At 40.1% G+C, this 16481-nt stretch overlaps 1 protein-coding gene across 5 annotated transcripts in view; it reads right to left on the reverse strand.

Moving 5' to 3' along the window:
- LOC129722405 (integrin alpha-PS2) overlaps window positions 1-16481 on the reverse strand; it is a 180590-nt gene that overhangs the window by 89745 nt on the left and 74364 nt on the right. For all 5 annotated transcript variants that reach the window (XM_055675850.1, XM_055675813.1, XM_055675822.1 and 2 more), the window contains exon 4: window positions 11472-11569. In XM_055675850.1, coding sequence (XP_055531825.1) covers window positions 11472-11569 — 98 coding nt within the window. The remainder of the gene's footprint in view (window positions 1-11471; window positions 11570-16481) is intronic.

Raw genomic sequence — 16481 nt, forward strand, 5'->3', positions numbered from 1 at the left:
AGTTTAATGTTTCTCTAATGGGAAATGTCGAATCCGAGTTGGCTAGGTGTGTGCTGTGCAAGTCACGATGACAACGGTTTTGCAACACAAGCAAGCAAGCAAGCAAGCGACGATTAGTCTGTTTTGAAAAGTAAATGTCACTCGACGACTTGTTCTTTTTTGTTTACACTGTGTGGGTGGTAAAGTAAAAGTTCTAAACTGTCGTAACATCGCTACGCGATGACAGAAAAACGATCTCCGAAGTCCAGCCTACATCAAACAGGCCGGAATTGGAGCAAATATACCGAATCACACCACCGGTGAAATGTGACACCATTTTTTGTTCAAATCGCGTCCATTTTCCGTCCCATTCCCAACCCTGATTATGATGATGATGATGATGCAAGTTACATTCGCCATCGTCAGAATCAGAACCAGGATAGACAAACTGCTAGAAGGTGTCGAAAATGTTAATGGGTCATCCGATTTATCATTTCCACCTTCGGCTAGCCGTCGTTCGGTTCTCGTGCAGGCGAAATATTATCATGTCACGCGGTGCACACGAGGTTTTTCCTTCTAGTGTCTTCGTTCTGGAAAACTACTTTTCGTGGTCCCTCGAAGCTGATCAGCGGCAAAAGTGGGTGGGAGCAAAGTGTACAATATCCGGCCTTTTGACGGTTTCTGGTGATATCAACTTGTTTTATTATACGTTTTCAGGTGATATTTATCGTAAATCCCTTCCACTGCAGTAGCAGTAAACAGTGGTTTCTGCAAGTAATGAATTTGTCCAGAATAATCCCTTGAGGAACAAAAGAGGTATATGAACTGTAAAAGCTCCGGATATTTGATTTTAACTTGAATTTAATGAACCTATAGCATGTTTTTAAACAAATCTTCCAACCCTGCTCATAACAGTAGCCTACTACGAACGAACTGGTGACAATACTTTCTCAACAACCCTTGGATCGTTTCAGCAGACAATCCACTTGTCTGCTCGAAAAGCCACATAAACCTTGTGAGTAATCCCTTCGGCAAGCAATCTGCATCGCGACGCGAAATGATTGCACTGAAAGGTGCGACCTTGTGAGGGAGAGAAATAAAGCGCTGCCATAAACTTAACAATGAATCCCGCGCGCTATCTTCAGGGTAATTTTACAGAGTAGGTACATAATAATCCCGCCCTCCCTTCGGAAACTGGGTCAATCATCGCAGCTGGCGCTGGTAGTGGCGACTGTGACAGGTTCGATTTCAGTGTCCTTCGCCGTCGACTATCAAATCGACTTGCCGAAATCGCAGCAGGCGCAATCAGAGCGCAGGCTGAGTGGATTGCAAATTACTGCTTCCGATTAAACGTCGCGAGCATTTCTGATTTTCTGTTTTACGACTTGATGATAAAATGTGAGCAATCTGGTTTACAACAACACGAACACACACGAATACAAAAACGACTCCAAATGCATTTCACCAGCGGAAGTTGAGGGGCTAACAGCCCAACCGTGTCACGTGTGTGATTAAATGACTCTCCAAAAGGTAGCGATCAGTTACAACCAGAACTGTAATTCCGGCTCAATTCCCGACCTGCCAGGTCCAATGCGTGGCAGGTTATTAAGTTACAACTCGCGGCGATACGCTTCACCGTCGACCCTCCGACCCTGAGTTGGGTAGAGTCGTTTTTAGGAAGACTTACAAAACTTTCAAAGCAATTTGTAAACGAATCTTACTTCAACCAGCAAATAGTCCGCCGATTATTGGTGATAATCTTTCTTCCAGACCGACGTGACCGCGGTACAACCGTCTTAGTCTCCAATCCTCACACGGTAATAGACGAAGATTGGATGAGTTTTAAATTGCATGGTGGCAGAGTCGAAATTGTTTAATATTCAGTCCGTCGTGGGGAAGTCTTCTTTTCCGCCGCGCGCTTCAATCGACAATTTCGCTTATCTTTCGGGCCATCCCGTGCGCGCGCACTGGGTCACAATCGGAATGCAGCAGGCAGTCAAGCCACGCGGAGGGTGTGCGCGGTGTTCGATTATAAACGCAAACGCTGCCCGACCAGACCAGCCCTCGATGCGGCCAATTGGTTTTGTGAGTGCTTTCGCTTTGTTTTCGACATGCACGCACGGGTGGCTTTGCGTCGGTTTGCTCTTCTACTGCTTGGCTTGCTTTGCCTGCCACCTTCTGAGGGCACAGTGGGGAAAGTGGGGGTCAAAATTTGTAAATGCTTGAAAACGCAGTTTTTAAAAGCAGCTAAGCAACCTGTTTCCATCGCAATGCGATGAAAGATTCCTACTTCATTTTTATAATACGCAGTTGTAACTATTGTGACCCACAGGAACAGAGGTTTCGAAGACTCCTTAAATTAAACTGTTTGGTATAGCTAATTCATCATAGAACTTAGAATGTGATACTCGGGATATTTGGAGCATAGCAGCAAAAAGTGACAAAACTTGGGATATAAAATAATTTTGAAAAGATAAAGCAAAATAAAAAACAAATGTACACCGATGAAAACAGCTAAAACATCTGAATGTATTAAAAGCGGAGAACAAAGATAATTTATGGAATAAAAAGTATTGAACCTAACAAAAGAAAACAATACATACCAACCAAAAATACGGTAAAGGCCAAAAGAGATCTAGGGCATAACCTGTATTTACCAGTGTAATCGTAACGAGACCATTTTTTTTTGTCAGGGAATTAAAATTACGTTGTCCAATGATGTGAACTTTTGTAATACCCTGAACGAGACCATAAGGAAAAAAAATATTAAAACTTGAAGATCACAAAAAAAACTTCTAGATCGAAGAAAAAACACGGAATGGATAATAAATAAAAAAGTAAAATAATTCAAGAAGGTGGTAAAGCAAAAGCGTAGCAGAAAACTCAACTTACGAAGGTTAAAAAAGGAAAATCAATCTTCTGAACTTTGAATAAATTAACAAATAAAACCAAAGTAATATAAGCCTTAAAATTGAGCGACAACAGGCTTGGTGTGGGAAAAATTTTTTTTATTAGAGAGCAAACTAAAGAAACATAGAGAGCATCTAAAAACATGGAGCTGGAGAAACAGTGACATAGTTAAATTACGAAACTCTAATAAAAATAAATGTAAGAGAAATATGTCTTGTAAAACAACGAAGCTGGAGAGATAAAGAGAACAAGTTTGAAAATAAAAAGCAGAATCACAAACATGAAAAATGCGAGGAAAATTGAAACAAAATAAAAAGTATGATCAAATTTTTACAAATAAAATCGAGGAATAAAAAAAAACATACTGGCTGAACCATTGAAACTATTGAAAGAAAGAGCAGAACGAAATTCAGGGAACAGAAAGAATAACAGAGCATGAGCATGAGCATGATTGACCGCCCGCGGTTGCTACTCCGTTATTGCCAGATCAACTGTAATTACACAGAGAACCAATGGATGATGCTTGTCAGGGAACAGAAAGAATAACAGATGTTAAATATACTTACAACAAAACATGAAGCACTAGGGTTTTTACTATGCCTATAGCGTGTAAGAAAAGAGATATGGACGTCGATGAAAATTAATAGACTAGAGAAAATTCAAGAAACAATAGAATAGAGAATTTTAGACTCGAGTTTGACTGTCGAGGATCCACTGAAAGCTGGAACCGACCGTTTTAAAGAACCCTGCCTCCAGCCGGTAATGATACTAGTTTGCTAACAATTGCATTCAGTATCGCTCGGGTGACTTTCACCGGGTCTACACTACCGAGCTACGTACTCGTGGACAAGGTGCGTCTATCCGTGCGGTCTCTGAAAGAGCGCTCTAAGCGCACTTTCGCAAAAATGCTTAAGGAGTCCGCTGCCACCAAACTGATTTGCCCGAATCTCTACGAGGTATTCTCATCCGACGAGCCTGATTCTGACGATTCAGTTAGGGAACCTTCTTTTGCTGAATTTGGGAAGTCTAGGAAGAGAAAAACCTCTCTTCTCCTAAACTTCCTAGGAAAGGTTAAAGAAGGTCCCCATTTGAAACGGCAAACATTCCCAAACAAAAAGTGCTGTTGAAAATCCGAAGTAAACCCCTCCGGGGTTGGGGAATATTAAATTTATCTCGCAAGGAGTTTCCAGCACTTCCAGGAACATCAAAATGTTCTACTATTCTTTCTTTTTCGTGCAAGACTCAGCCAGAATTTGGACAGCTGAAATTCTTGAATATTGTGGACTGGTATTTGAAAATTTTCAACATAACAGTTAATTGCTAAATGGTCCTCCCCTCGCCACGGCTAATTTTGAAAGAATGCAACTCCCATGGCGGGGCTTGGGGCTCCCCTTTAAATGATAATCGATTCGCCATAATCTATAAGTTTGCGATGACTTCGATATGACAATTAATAATGGGAATATGACACATGACACTAAACCTTCAGCGCAACCTAGCGCTTTAGATTTATCATTATGTTCGACATCGCTACGGTTGGATTTCACATGGAACGTAATCCTGGATCTCCATGGGAGTGACCATCTACCTGTCTCAATTTCGATTACCAATGCACAATGGTCCAGAAACCGAATTTAGGGGGAAATTTGGGTCTAGAGCTCTATAGCAACATTTAAGAGAAAAACTTTCTTCTACAAAGTTGTTACATATAATAAAGCGCTCATTGAAAAATTATCAAAAATTAGGGTGACCAACATTTACGATGCAATCAACTATCTAACTTTTTTATCTTTGAAGATAGAAGAAAAACTTGTTCTACAATGTTATAGCTCCAATAATTTCAAGTAACTTTGTAAAATTAAGTTTTTCTCAATCTTTGAAAACAACCGATTTATATTGAAAAACATATTTTACGCTTTAACCTTTTTATTTCAAGTTTCATCTCAAAACTGTCTTTGAACGACTTTTAGAGCTTTTTAAGAGAAACAATTTGCAATGCTGACATCGTAAATATCTCAAGTTTACTCAAGTTATTAATATTTTTCATCAAAAAATATGCGTTTTTCATTTGTATGTCATTCTTTTTGGGGCAAACATAAAAAATATCTCTTGGTCTCATTTTGAAGGACATACTTGACTCTATAAATGGAGAAACTTTTATGTTATTTTTTTAATTTGAGTAAATTCAATTTAAAAACAAGACGAAAATTTCAATAATTTTATAAACTATGCATATAAATGCACCCAGATTTATTTTTTGGTATTTTTTCTAATAACTAGATGTAATTACCTTTAACCTGACCCAAAAAGATCGAAAATCGATCAACTGGTTCAAAAGTTATGAATTTTTTAAATAAAATACATCGAATACAGCCGTTTTTTATGGTCACCCTATTTCGGAGCTGGTCCCCTTAACAACCCAACGAAAAAATACGGGTTTGATTAATTTCAACATAGATGCATCCCTGCGATTTTGAGCACAATTGAAGCACTTTGCGTGACCAACTTCGAAATAGGGTGACCATAAAAAACGACTGTGTTCGATGTATTTAATTTAACGAAAATTCATAACTTTTGAACCAGTTGATCGATTTTTGATCTTTTTGGGTCAAATTGAAGGTAATTATGTCTAGTTATAAGAAAAAATACCAAAAAATAAATCTGGGTGCTTTTATATGCATAATGTATAAAATCATGAAATTTTCGGCTTGTTTTTAAATTGAATTTACTCAAATTTAAAAAATAACATATCTCCTAAAGTTCCTCCATTTATAGAGTCAAGTATGCCCTTCAAAATTAGACCAAGAGATATTTTTTATGTTTGCCCCAAAAAGAATGAGATACAAATGAAAAACGCATATTTTTTGATGAAAAATATAATTAACTTTGAGTAAACTTGAGATATTTACGATGTCAGCATTGCAAATTGTTTCTCTTAACAAGCTCTAAAAGTCGTTCAAAGACAGTTTTGAGATGAAACTTGAAATAAAAAAGTTAGAGCGTAAAATATGTTTTTTCAATATAAATCGGTTGTTTTCAAAGATAGAGAAAAACTTTTTTTTACAGAGTTACTTAAAATTAATGGAGCTATAACATTGTAGAACAAATTTTTTTTCTATCTACAAAGATAAAAAAGTAAGATACTTGATTGCATCTAAAATGTTGGTCACCCTAATTTTTGATAATTTTTCAATGAGCGCTTTATCATATGTAACAACTTTGTAGAAAAAAGTTTTTCTCTAAAATGTTGCTATAGAGCTCTAGACCTAAATTTCCCCCTAATTTTGGTTTCTGGACCCTTGTGCAATGGGTCAAACCACGCACAACCGATTAACATTCCGTACGACCTCACCCGTAACATTGATTGTAAGTTATACGAGGACCTTCCTCCACTCGAAGAGTATATCCTTCTCGCGGGTTTCATTCTCGACGCTGCGTTACAAACCCAAACGAAGCGATATATATCGGCGTACAGAATAATAGACGGCCTCCCACTCTGTGGTGGGACAAAGAGTATTCCGATGTCTTCGTGGAAAACCCGACGCATTAAGGGCCTTCCGGGAGGGAGGTAAGCCCGTCGACTTTAATCGGTAAACGGAACTTGAGAACAAGTTTAAACGCTTGGTCCGAGCAAAGAAACGTAGTTATTGGGGTCGGTTCGTGAACGAAGTTTCGAGAAAAACATCGATGAACTCTTCGGAGCACAGTCCGAAGAATGCGAAATAGTTATGTAGTCAACGGAAGCGAAGAGTCTTCGAGTTACGATAACTAGTCTTCTCCGATAGTCGATAGTCTAGTCTTATTTTATTGTTAGCAATTCACACTTTGTTGGTTGGATACAGTTAGTACTGTGTCCATTAGGGTGGCAATGGGATTTATGGAAAAAATGTCATCATCAAAGTCTGCTATATTGTGCTTATATGTGGATTTATATGTGGTCTGGTGAATCATTTTAATGTTTACTAGGCATCTCCCAAGTACCAATATTGGTTTTATCAAAATTTTATAGCGCCTAAAACAGCCAAAACAGCGCTATAAAACCTTCATAAAACTAGTTTTGTTACTTGGGCTTGCACTAGATTTTTTTTTATTATCGATGTCTATTTTCAAGGGTTAAAATATCAAAACTTGGAAAACTTTGAGGCACTCCTTAATCATGGTCGAATGAGCTGAAATTCTGTACAGATAATTTTTTCGGGTCAATAAACAAAATATACATGGCCGGTTTTAGAAATTTGATAAATGATGATTCTTTTTGCTTCAACATTTGAAGTATCAATAAAGTTTTTATTTTTCGTCCATTCGCTTGATTCGTTTGACTGTTGTGCTTCAATATTGTCCTTGATTTCTTCCTCTTCTATTGTGCTTTTACAAAGCATAACACCGAATCTTTAATTTGAGATGTAAACTTTGAAATTATTGATTCACAACTTCGTATAACTTTCTGGCTCTCGATGCTGCTTATTTTAGACTTCTTTTCGGCATACGTTACTTCTTGTATGTCTTCAGACCAAGTCATAGCACGTACAACGTTCGGTACAGATGTAACAACTTGCTCACCACCTCATGCACAAATTCCAGAAATTCTGGAAAGAGTTCTTCTCGGCATTAGTTGCGGAACGCAGTAAGAACGGCTTTGACGCTTACTCCTTCATCTTTCGCCAACTTTCTCAGCGACAGTTCTGGCAAAGTCGACCATTTGTACACGATTTTTTACGGCGTTCTAGCGAAGGTCCTCGCAAACCATCAACACGGAGATGACTGAACTAATGTAAACAAACGTACGCAGCCATTTCAAAGCACAGATCACGTTTGAAAGGCGCCATATTTTCAGTGTGCCCCTACTTTTTGGTGCGGTCTATATTTCTTCCAGGGTGATGTTGTTTTTGTGTCAGACCCGGCCTGGTTTTGTTTCCTGTTTGTTGCATTTTGAAATATCTTCTTCTTTTTTCGGAAAACTTGGGTTTTCTAAAACCAAAATGGCTGATGTTTTGCAACGAATTGCAAGTAGTGCAAAGTAATTTGTTGTGAAATACTTTTCGAAGATTTCGAAGGTTCTACAGCCACGGAAATAAAATTAAACTTTAGTATGAGCAAAATAGCCTTCCCAGCACGCTTTCGATAAAAAACTTTCTAATTAATTCATCGACTAAAAAAATTACAACCATTTACAGTGCGTTTTGTGTTCTCCTTTACAGCGCTTTCAACTGCTGTGCGAGAAATATCAGGGAGGAGAGGACTGACTGCGCAATTTAACAAAAGAATAAATAAATAAAACAAATTAGAAATAGAACTAATAACAAACTACTAAAAAGATTTATATACAGTAGTAAAAAAAAAAAAAAACATAAATAAATTAGGCATGGGGAAAAACTTTGAAAACTTTTGCGGGATTCGAAATGTTAAAACAAAACTAATAAGTGAGGGTAGGCCTTTAGAGATAAAATAACTAATAAATTAAAAGAGAAATGAGATAAACATTATCTATGTAAGCAATGAGCATAAATAACAAGAAATTAGGAATCCGGAGTGATTTGCGATAAGGGCGCAACTGGCAAAAGATAAACATTGGGGAATATCAGTTTGAAAATTTGCAAGTACATTTTCAAACCGTAATTTCAAAGGAAGTGACTTACATTAACATCAATACCAAAAATCGACGTTAAATAAACCTGGATTATAGTTTCCTAACAATACTACATTAAATTTGTGCGTTTATGGCTTAAATCTGCGCTTTTCTTCTAACCTTTTCCTAATGAGCCTTAAAGCATTCTGACAACGAGATACGCCCATCTTTCTTTCGCCTTGTTTTTATTTTTTCTTCAGTAGCGCCCTTTACTGTCGCCTGTTTACGAAATATTTCGCAAATAAGCCCGTTGCTTCAAAACAATGTAAAGGGCCTAGTTCCAAAGTATCTTTCGTTTTGGGTAAACTGTTTTATCGCCCTTTACTAAAAACTTGATCTAAATAATTTTATCGATTTATACAAAAGAAAGGATTCTTGCCATGAATTGTGTGAGTCTTTTCGAAACCAATGGTGTAATAAAACGATTTGTTTACATTTTGTTAGTTGCGCCCTAAACGCGAATCACTCCGGATGTATCAGAATGCAGAAGAGAATGCAACAATAACAAAAACACATATAAAATTAAATAAGAAAAAATAAATAGGAATAATAAGGAGTGTAACGGATCCAAATTTCATCACTCTTGTTGGCTTATATAAGAACGATAGGATAAGGCTTGAAAAAGGCAATAAAAAACGAATAATTGACTGAGTGAAATATTGACTGAAACTAATAGGTAAACAGAGAGGTCAGTATAATGAACAACAGCAAGTTAAAGCCATAATAAGAACTGATTCTCTTAAAGGTATCATTTTTCATATTTTTCAGTTACAGAGTCGGAACATAGTACAAAGAAATATAAATCTATCTCTTTAAAAATTAGCGAATGGGTAAAAATGGGTAGAAGAATAAAAGTTATGAAGGGAAGTTAGAAGTGAACAAAACGAATAAGAAGAAGTATTAAACAGATTCAAAATCTCGAGGAAATTTAGACACGAAGAAATAGAAAGAATAAGAAAACAAGGATGATTTTAAATATTTTAATTTTTTAGAGAGACAGTACTTTGTACAGGTCGGACTCTATTATCCGGAGAATCGAGAAAAATGCCACTCAGGATAATGGAGTTTTCCTGATAATCGAATCACAAAAAGCGTTTACTTGTACGATGCAGTGGTATAACCAGAAATTATTTCCATGGAAAAAAGAGAGAACGTTTTGAGAAGCAAAGAAAAACTCATTGATTTCTCGGACAAAACCAAACATGCCCAAACATGGCGAAAAAAAATTTTCAAAATAAAAATAAGAAACAAACAGAGAAAAAAATATTTCGGATAATCGAGTCCAAAATTCCGGGTAGTCAAAGCCCGGGTAATCGAATTCGTCCTGTAAACGCACTACAATTCGTCCCACTGTGCGGCGCGCGTTCTGCACTGTACAATCCGGTTAAGCGCGGTGCGGTGATAATTTGATGATGGTAGGTATAGTTTTTTTAGTTCCTCTATCTTTCTCTTCGGCTTTCCTCACACAATCAGCAACGAGTGCGCGAGAGAGAGAAAGAAAGCGTGACAAAGGGAATGAAACGAAACGGGGATGACTCTATCTGTTGTGGACTGCGCGCGGCTCGAAGCAGCAGAGATAATACGCTATTTAGCATCATCGTGGTCGCGTTTTTCGCTTTTTCGGGCCTGATTAAATGGATAATGATGATTGACGAGAGAACAACTCTTCCTTAATCATCCAATTGATGCGGTTTTCGAGATAGGACAATCCGTTCGATTCACGCGGTAATTGTGCGGTTTATTAATGAAGAAGCAGCCATTACCATTGCCCCGTGGTTGCGCGGAGAGTAATTTGTTTGCAAGGCTTCCCAATCTCTAGAAGTGCATAGCTCATTGCTCACAGCAAATATACCGCTATAATTCCCGATGACAGTTTGTAATTAATGGTCCCGCTGCGCCACAACGATGGCTACATGCCCATTTGCATTCGTGCAATATAATTCCTCAACCTGCCGTAATACCGCCACATGTATTGGGGACCTTCAACGGTGGCAATAAGCGGCGCTTGCCGCCGCTCTGCTTCGGTCCACAGCCTGACTCCGATTAATGGATCAAAAGGCCCAATTTTGCAGACGGTGTCAATCTTTTACAGCAGCGGGTTTTGAGCTGGCAACCCTGATTATTTTCGAAGGGTGAATGTTGCCAGCCGTGATCGAGTTTCAGTGACTTTTGGCTTGACGCGTGGTAATTAAACCAGCCAAGGACGACAACCGCCACCGCCGCCTTTTCCCGTAGGTTAGCTGTTGTTTGCAATTCGGCAGATTTACGAGCGGGAAATTCAATCTTTTAACCGTCGACTGAGGCTTCTGCCGTATCATCATCATTGCCGTCGTAACTATTACAGGCCACACCTTGATGATGGCCTGCGGAGTGCTCACATTAGGTTGCCGATTGTGGTTCGTGATTCGGTTCGACCCGAACTAGGACAACAGATATCGATTACTATCCTGCCGCTACGCGGTCAATCGGTTCGTGATTGGATATCTGTTTTTGTTCAAAGAGGGCAACAAATAAAGGTGGAAGGTGGGAAACTAGTAATGAATTGGGGATTTTCCCACCTGGGAATATAATTTTAGCGGAAAAGTTTATTTAGGTTTAGCGTCTTTGATTCGGATATGATTTGTTTTATGGAATAAAGTTCAAACGCTCCAATCTGTGGAAACAACTTATTTACAACGGAAACCACGTGAGACAATAATTTCCAGTACAACTGTGGAAGAAAATAGATACGAATCTTTTGACGTGCCTTTTGAGCACGCCAACCCAGAGCGGACAGGGTTAACCGCAAGCCACAGAACTGTCAAAGCCGCAAGTTCGTATCAAAACAACCAACGCACATGTGAACACACACACACACGTGCGCACGCGGGTAAGTTCTAGCCCACAGTGGAATCAAAGTAGGCCAACAAGCAAGCTATAACGGGGGTAGGATCAAAACGGAGGTTGCAATACTCACCACTAAAGGTCCATCCACGCCGGCACTGGCCACGGTCGCTCCGAACCATTGGTTCGACTTGGTGTCGACTTGTTCGTTTTTATCGTTGAACGAGTTTCCTAAAAAGTGTCATTGCAGGCAGACACACCGGCAGACGAGAGGGGAAAAATGAAAAGAAGAAGAAAAAAACACATTGAGAAACAAGTTTCTTTGAACTATAATGGCAAATTACGAAAGTGATTGAAATAAAATTTTATTACACTACAAGATGTGTCTAATAAAACTGGCAATAAAAGCAACTCTTTTGCTGCGGACAAATCAAAGTAAGCCCTGGGCTGGTGTTTACCCAAATTAAAGCATACGAAGCTGGTCTGTACAATTTTACAAGCCTTTTCTGGATGTGGCAGAAAATAAAATGTTCTTCGGAAGCTGTAGCAGTTTTGTTTACTTATGGAAATGACAGCCGGTTGCAGTTCTCAGGTTGACCGTTGCGATCGATGACATCAGAAGAAGCTGCGCAAATAGTAGGTATGAATCTCATAACGTAAACAAAACACGGCCTGTTGAATATTTGAACCGCAAAAACCAGTCCAGCAGCAGCTCCCGGTGGCAGTCCCATTTCAAGTGTTGTTTCAACAAACATTTAGAAATTCGCCTGCTCTGACAGCCGGACAGCAGACAGTGATCTGTTTCTAACGCGACCGTTTCCAGGCTTTAAGCACTCTACTCTTGTTTATCGAAGAATGATGCAAAAAATAAAATCGGCAAGCTATCTGTACACTAGAAGAAATCAAAACAACAAAAGGCGACAATAATCAGCCTAGAAGCGAGTCTTTTTTTTCTCAGTGTGCAACTAATTTAATCTACTTCAACAGATGAACTACCGCCGTTCGTCACCCACCTTTCAGAGAGAGGAAGCACGGATCCAGTCCTAACGGTGCAAACGAATTAGATTAGGAGTTTATAAATACTTTCGAATCTGGTGGTTTAACGTTTATAATATATGACATATTTCGTCTGTCAAACAACAAAACTATAACAAATGTGGCAATCTCGAGCTAAATAGAGAGACAGTGCTTTATTTTGGCCGCGTGAAAGTTTTATGGCATGTGTGACAGCATCGAAGCGTGCCTTGGATGATACTCTACACTACAAATCAGCAACAAATGGCTAGTAAACTTCCTCCTTGGTGTCGAGTTTTTCTACATCAAGTCACCCGGCCCCGAAAAAATCAAAGCTCAAAGGTGACGGGGAGGGCTAGTGAAATGAGTGAATAATCAACAATTTACGCAAACGAACATCGACACGATGTCGCGTTGTTGGAAGAAGACGAACCAAAAAAAAAAAACTCAGCACGTTACTTGCCGTAAATGTCCAACTGCACGTGTGTCAGATTGAGAGTGAGGTTATGTAGCGTCGTCAGCTGCACCAGACTTGGCAGTTCTGTGGAATGTAAACAGCGTATGAATTGTTTCTTTGCTGCGGTTTTGAGTTTTGAGCTATCAGCAAAGTATTGTCGGTATGTACGACCTTATCCGCAATAGTGACAAAAAAACAGCTTGACTCACACAAATTTACCAAGAAAAAAAGGGTTACGAAATGCCTCTCAAGAGCAAGAAATCTGAAGGCTGCCTTGAGTTGAGTAGGTGATCGCCGTCGCCAACGCAGGTGACACCTACGTGTCGCACCTGAACTTAACTTCTGTGGAAAGGGCATGATCGGATCGGTTTTCGCTCGAGCCCCTCGAGCTGATTGACAATTATGATCAGCGTGAATCAGCGTGGGTCAATAATAGCAACTCGCAACAGGCAGAAATAACCGGAAATGAATGTGCGGGAGTTGCATTGCATTTTAGTAGCGCTTTCGGGGAAGATTTTTTGATTCATCTCAGTACACCATGGAACTCGAGATTTAGACGTGTTTTTGTTAGGTTAGGTTTTTATTGGAACTTATATTTTTAATGCACTAAGAGACGTAGAATATTAGAGTAGACTTTTTTCAATAATTCAATTATCTTCTCTAATTTTCTTAAATAGTTTTCAAAATTCATTTCATTTTTACTTAATTCAGGTCTATTTTCAATTGAAGGTCAGTTTCCTTCAGTTTTACTTCACAATGTCAATTTTTTTCAATTTCACTAGACACAGTTCGATGAAAACGGGAAACCGGAATTCGCCATCTTCGAATTGAAATACCAAGCTACCATTACCATAGAAATACGCCATCCAAACTGTTAATAAGAGTTGGTTTGTATTATCACAGATAACAGACATCCAAGTTAGAACAAAAAGAAACTCCAGAAATCGCGTGTAAGATTTCATATTCTTATTCTTTTGGAATGCTAACGACATCTTTCTGCAACTTGCGACTTCAACCACTTTAGTGATGGCATGAAAAATTCTCACGGATTATAGAGTGTCGCTGTTTTTGCAACGATATAACACTGATTTTGTGTGGTTTTTGTATTTTTTTTCAAGTCAACACTAGAACAAACTTTTTTTTTCGCAAATATAAACTGGGATTGAATAAAATTGTCGATTATGTACAAATTACGACTGCTCAAAATTTGTACATCAAAAACGGCAACCCTTCTTATTGCGATAATATCGATAAGAGCTGAAAAACTATCGATGTTATAAAATTATTGACTACTAAGTGTTCTTAGCGCCACCATACTGCGTATTGCGACATGCTAAAAACCCGTTACATCTTTCTACACATGAAGCGAAATTAGCTTGGACGTCTGTAATCTGTGGTATTACTATCCTGCACTTCTGAGCCAAATTTGAAAATAATTCTCGTACTATGTTCTAAATTCCTCCCTATAAAGCTAAGGGTGAATTTCTCATATAATTTAATAAAAAAAAGCTTTTGAACAAAATTAACTGCCACTGTCACCAGTGTTTTATTCACAAGATGGCGGAAAAATCTGCTTACAGACACCTAAGTAAATTGCACCTGGAGTAGGGTTGAATTTAATCGAACCCACTAAAACCTCTTCAGCACTTATCTTTTACGAAAGACGGTTAAAACTCACGTCAGGAAATGGCTTCTTGTGCTTCATGCACCCTTGTTGCACTCCATAGCCTAGAGATTGGTGATTTCATCCAGTCCCAGTGGTTGACCCACCACATACGTTGTAGCTTCAGGACTATCTGAGAGACGGCTGCACAAACCGCACTTCAGATGCTCGGGTCTTTGCACATTTTCCAAACCAAGTTGTATTGTTTGGCCCGCTCGCTACCATCATGTTGCTCCTCGCGCGCAAAACTAGGGCTTTCGAAGAAGATATGCTCAGCAGTTATCTCCGCATCCACGCATTCTAGACCCATGGGGGACCAGGCGTAGTCGAACTTGTGTAAATACTGCCTGAAGCAGCCATGGCCTGACTGGACCTGTGTCAGATGTAAGCTCACTTCTCCATGGTGCCCACCGACCCATCCGGATACCTCCGGAATGCGTCTATCAATCCTCCGCGGAATTGGACCATTCTCGCTGCCATCTGATAATTGACAATGACCTCGTATGCCCCTTGTGTCATGTTGATCGAAGCACTGCATACAGATCAATCCCTGCCACTTCAACCTCTCCGGAAAGAAGCAGTCATCGAGGCACCTCTGCATGACTGCCCAGAAAAGCCCGGAGTCACTCTTATAGCCATCCTGATTGCGAGGTTCAGAATTCCATGCAGATCATCTTGGAGAAGTTAGCAATCATGATGAGTTCTAGAGATGGTCGGGTTTGGCTTTTTTCAAATCCGTGCCCGACCCGTACCTGAATTTTTTTCTGTTGAACTCGACACCCCCCCCCCCTCTCCTGAAACTTTGAGCCTCAAATGGTATTAATGTTGGATGTTCGGCAGGATGGCCGACTATCCCTGGTCTGTATCTAAGATTTAGGACCGCCGGAGGCTAAGTAACGTGGAAAAAGTCCGTCGATGATACGCTCCAGCATCGCGGATGTTGTTCTGCAGGTGCCAATACGACTTTGGTCTTGGAAATTACGATCCTGTAGGCATCACTCCACGGATTCTCATATCAAAACCAAGACATCTTACTTGCCTTAATCGCCATCGTCTACCCGCCATCATCACGTCGATCATCGACTTCGCACCATTTCTGCTGAATGTACTTTCAGTCTCATAGCTGACCAGATGTAGTTTGAGCTTTGCCAGAGGTTATGAGATCTGACCCCTCTGGTTCATACAGCGATTTCCCCACCCGACAGCCCAAGCGTCGAAGTCATCCGCCACAACCAACGGCCTTAGGCACGTCAGCTCCATGGATAACAGGTCGCCCATCTGGATGAACCTTTCAGTAGACGACGTAGCAACTGCGGTAGAACACTCCGTTCACCACGACCGTGTACCCTTCTTTTGAGGTTGAAACAACCTCCTAAACCGGGGAACTGCTCATCGCCTGGGAGGGTAGGGGTCCGATACGATGGCGATATCTGACAACAGCAATAACAGCTACTGAGCCGTGTTGCAGTGGTTCAGGTACAGTTACGTCGCACTTACGCCCGTAGTTTCGCAGACGGGTTGCCGGCTGAGCCCCTGGGCCTCCCATACGGAGTTTGACGTTTACCGGAACATATCATGTACTTGGGAGACTCCCCTCCATCCTTCGTTTCATGGTCTGCACCACCACAGCACCTGCATAACTGGCTTCTATCGGGCCTCTCGCAGGTCCAGGACTTATGTCTTCCCTCGAAGCACCTGAAGCAAACGTTCGGTTACTGGAGTATACCCAGAGAGCACGCTGACCAGCCGACCTTGCTATTGCCTTAACTTGACGCTAGTCGTAAGGTGGTCATCTACGCTCCACACTTTGCTTTGAAGGCTTGTGCAACGTTGCACTCCTCGGTTATTTCGTCCAGGTTTTTTAAGTTGGAACGTCCGAGGTGAGTGCCTTTTTCGCATCCTTTCGGAGCTCAAGAATCATGTCGCCAGTGCGAGATCGAGGGATAGTCTGCGCATCAGCCCCTAAAGCCTTGAGCTGGGTTTCGCTCCTCATTTTCTTCAAAACAGCA

This window comes from Wyeomyia smithii, chromosome 1 (genome assembly GCF_029784165.1).
Source record: "Wyeomyia smithii strain HCP4-BCI-WySm-NY-G18 chromosome 1, ASM2978416v1, whole genome shotgun sequence".
In the NCBI taxonomy this organism is placed as follows: domain Eukaryota; kingdom Metazoa; phylum Arthropoda; class Insecta; order Diptera; family Culicidae; genus Wyeomyia; species Wyeomyia smithii.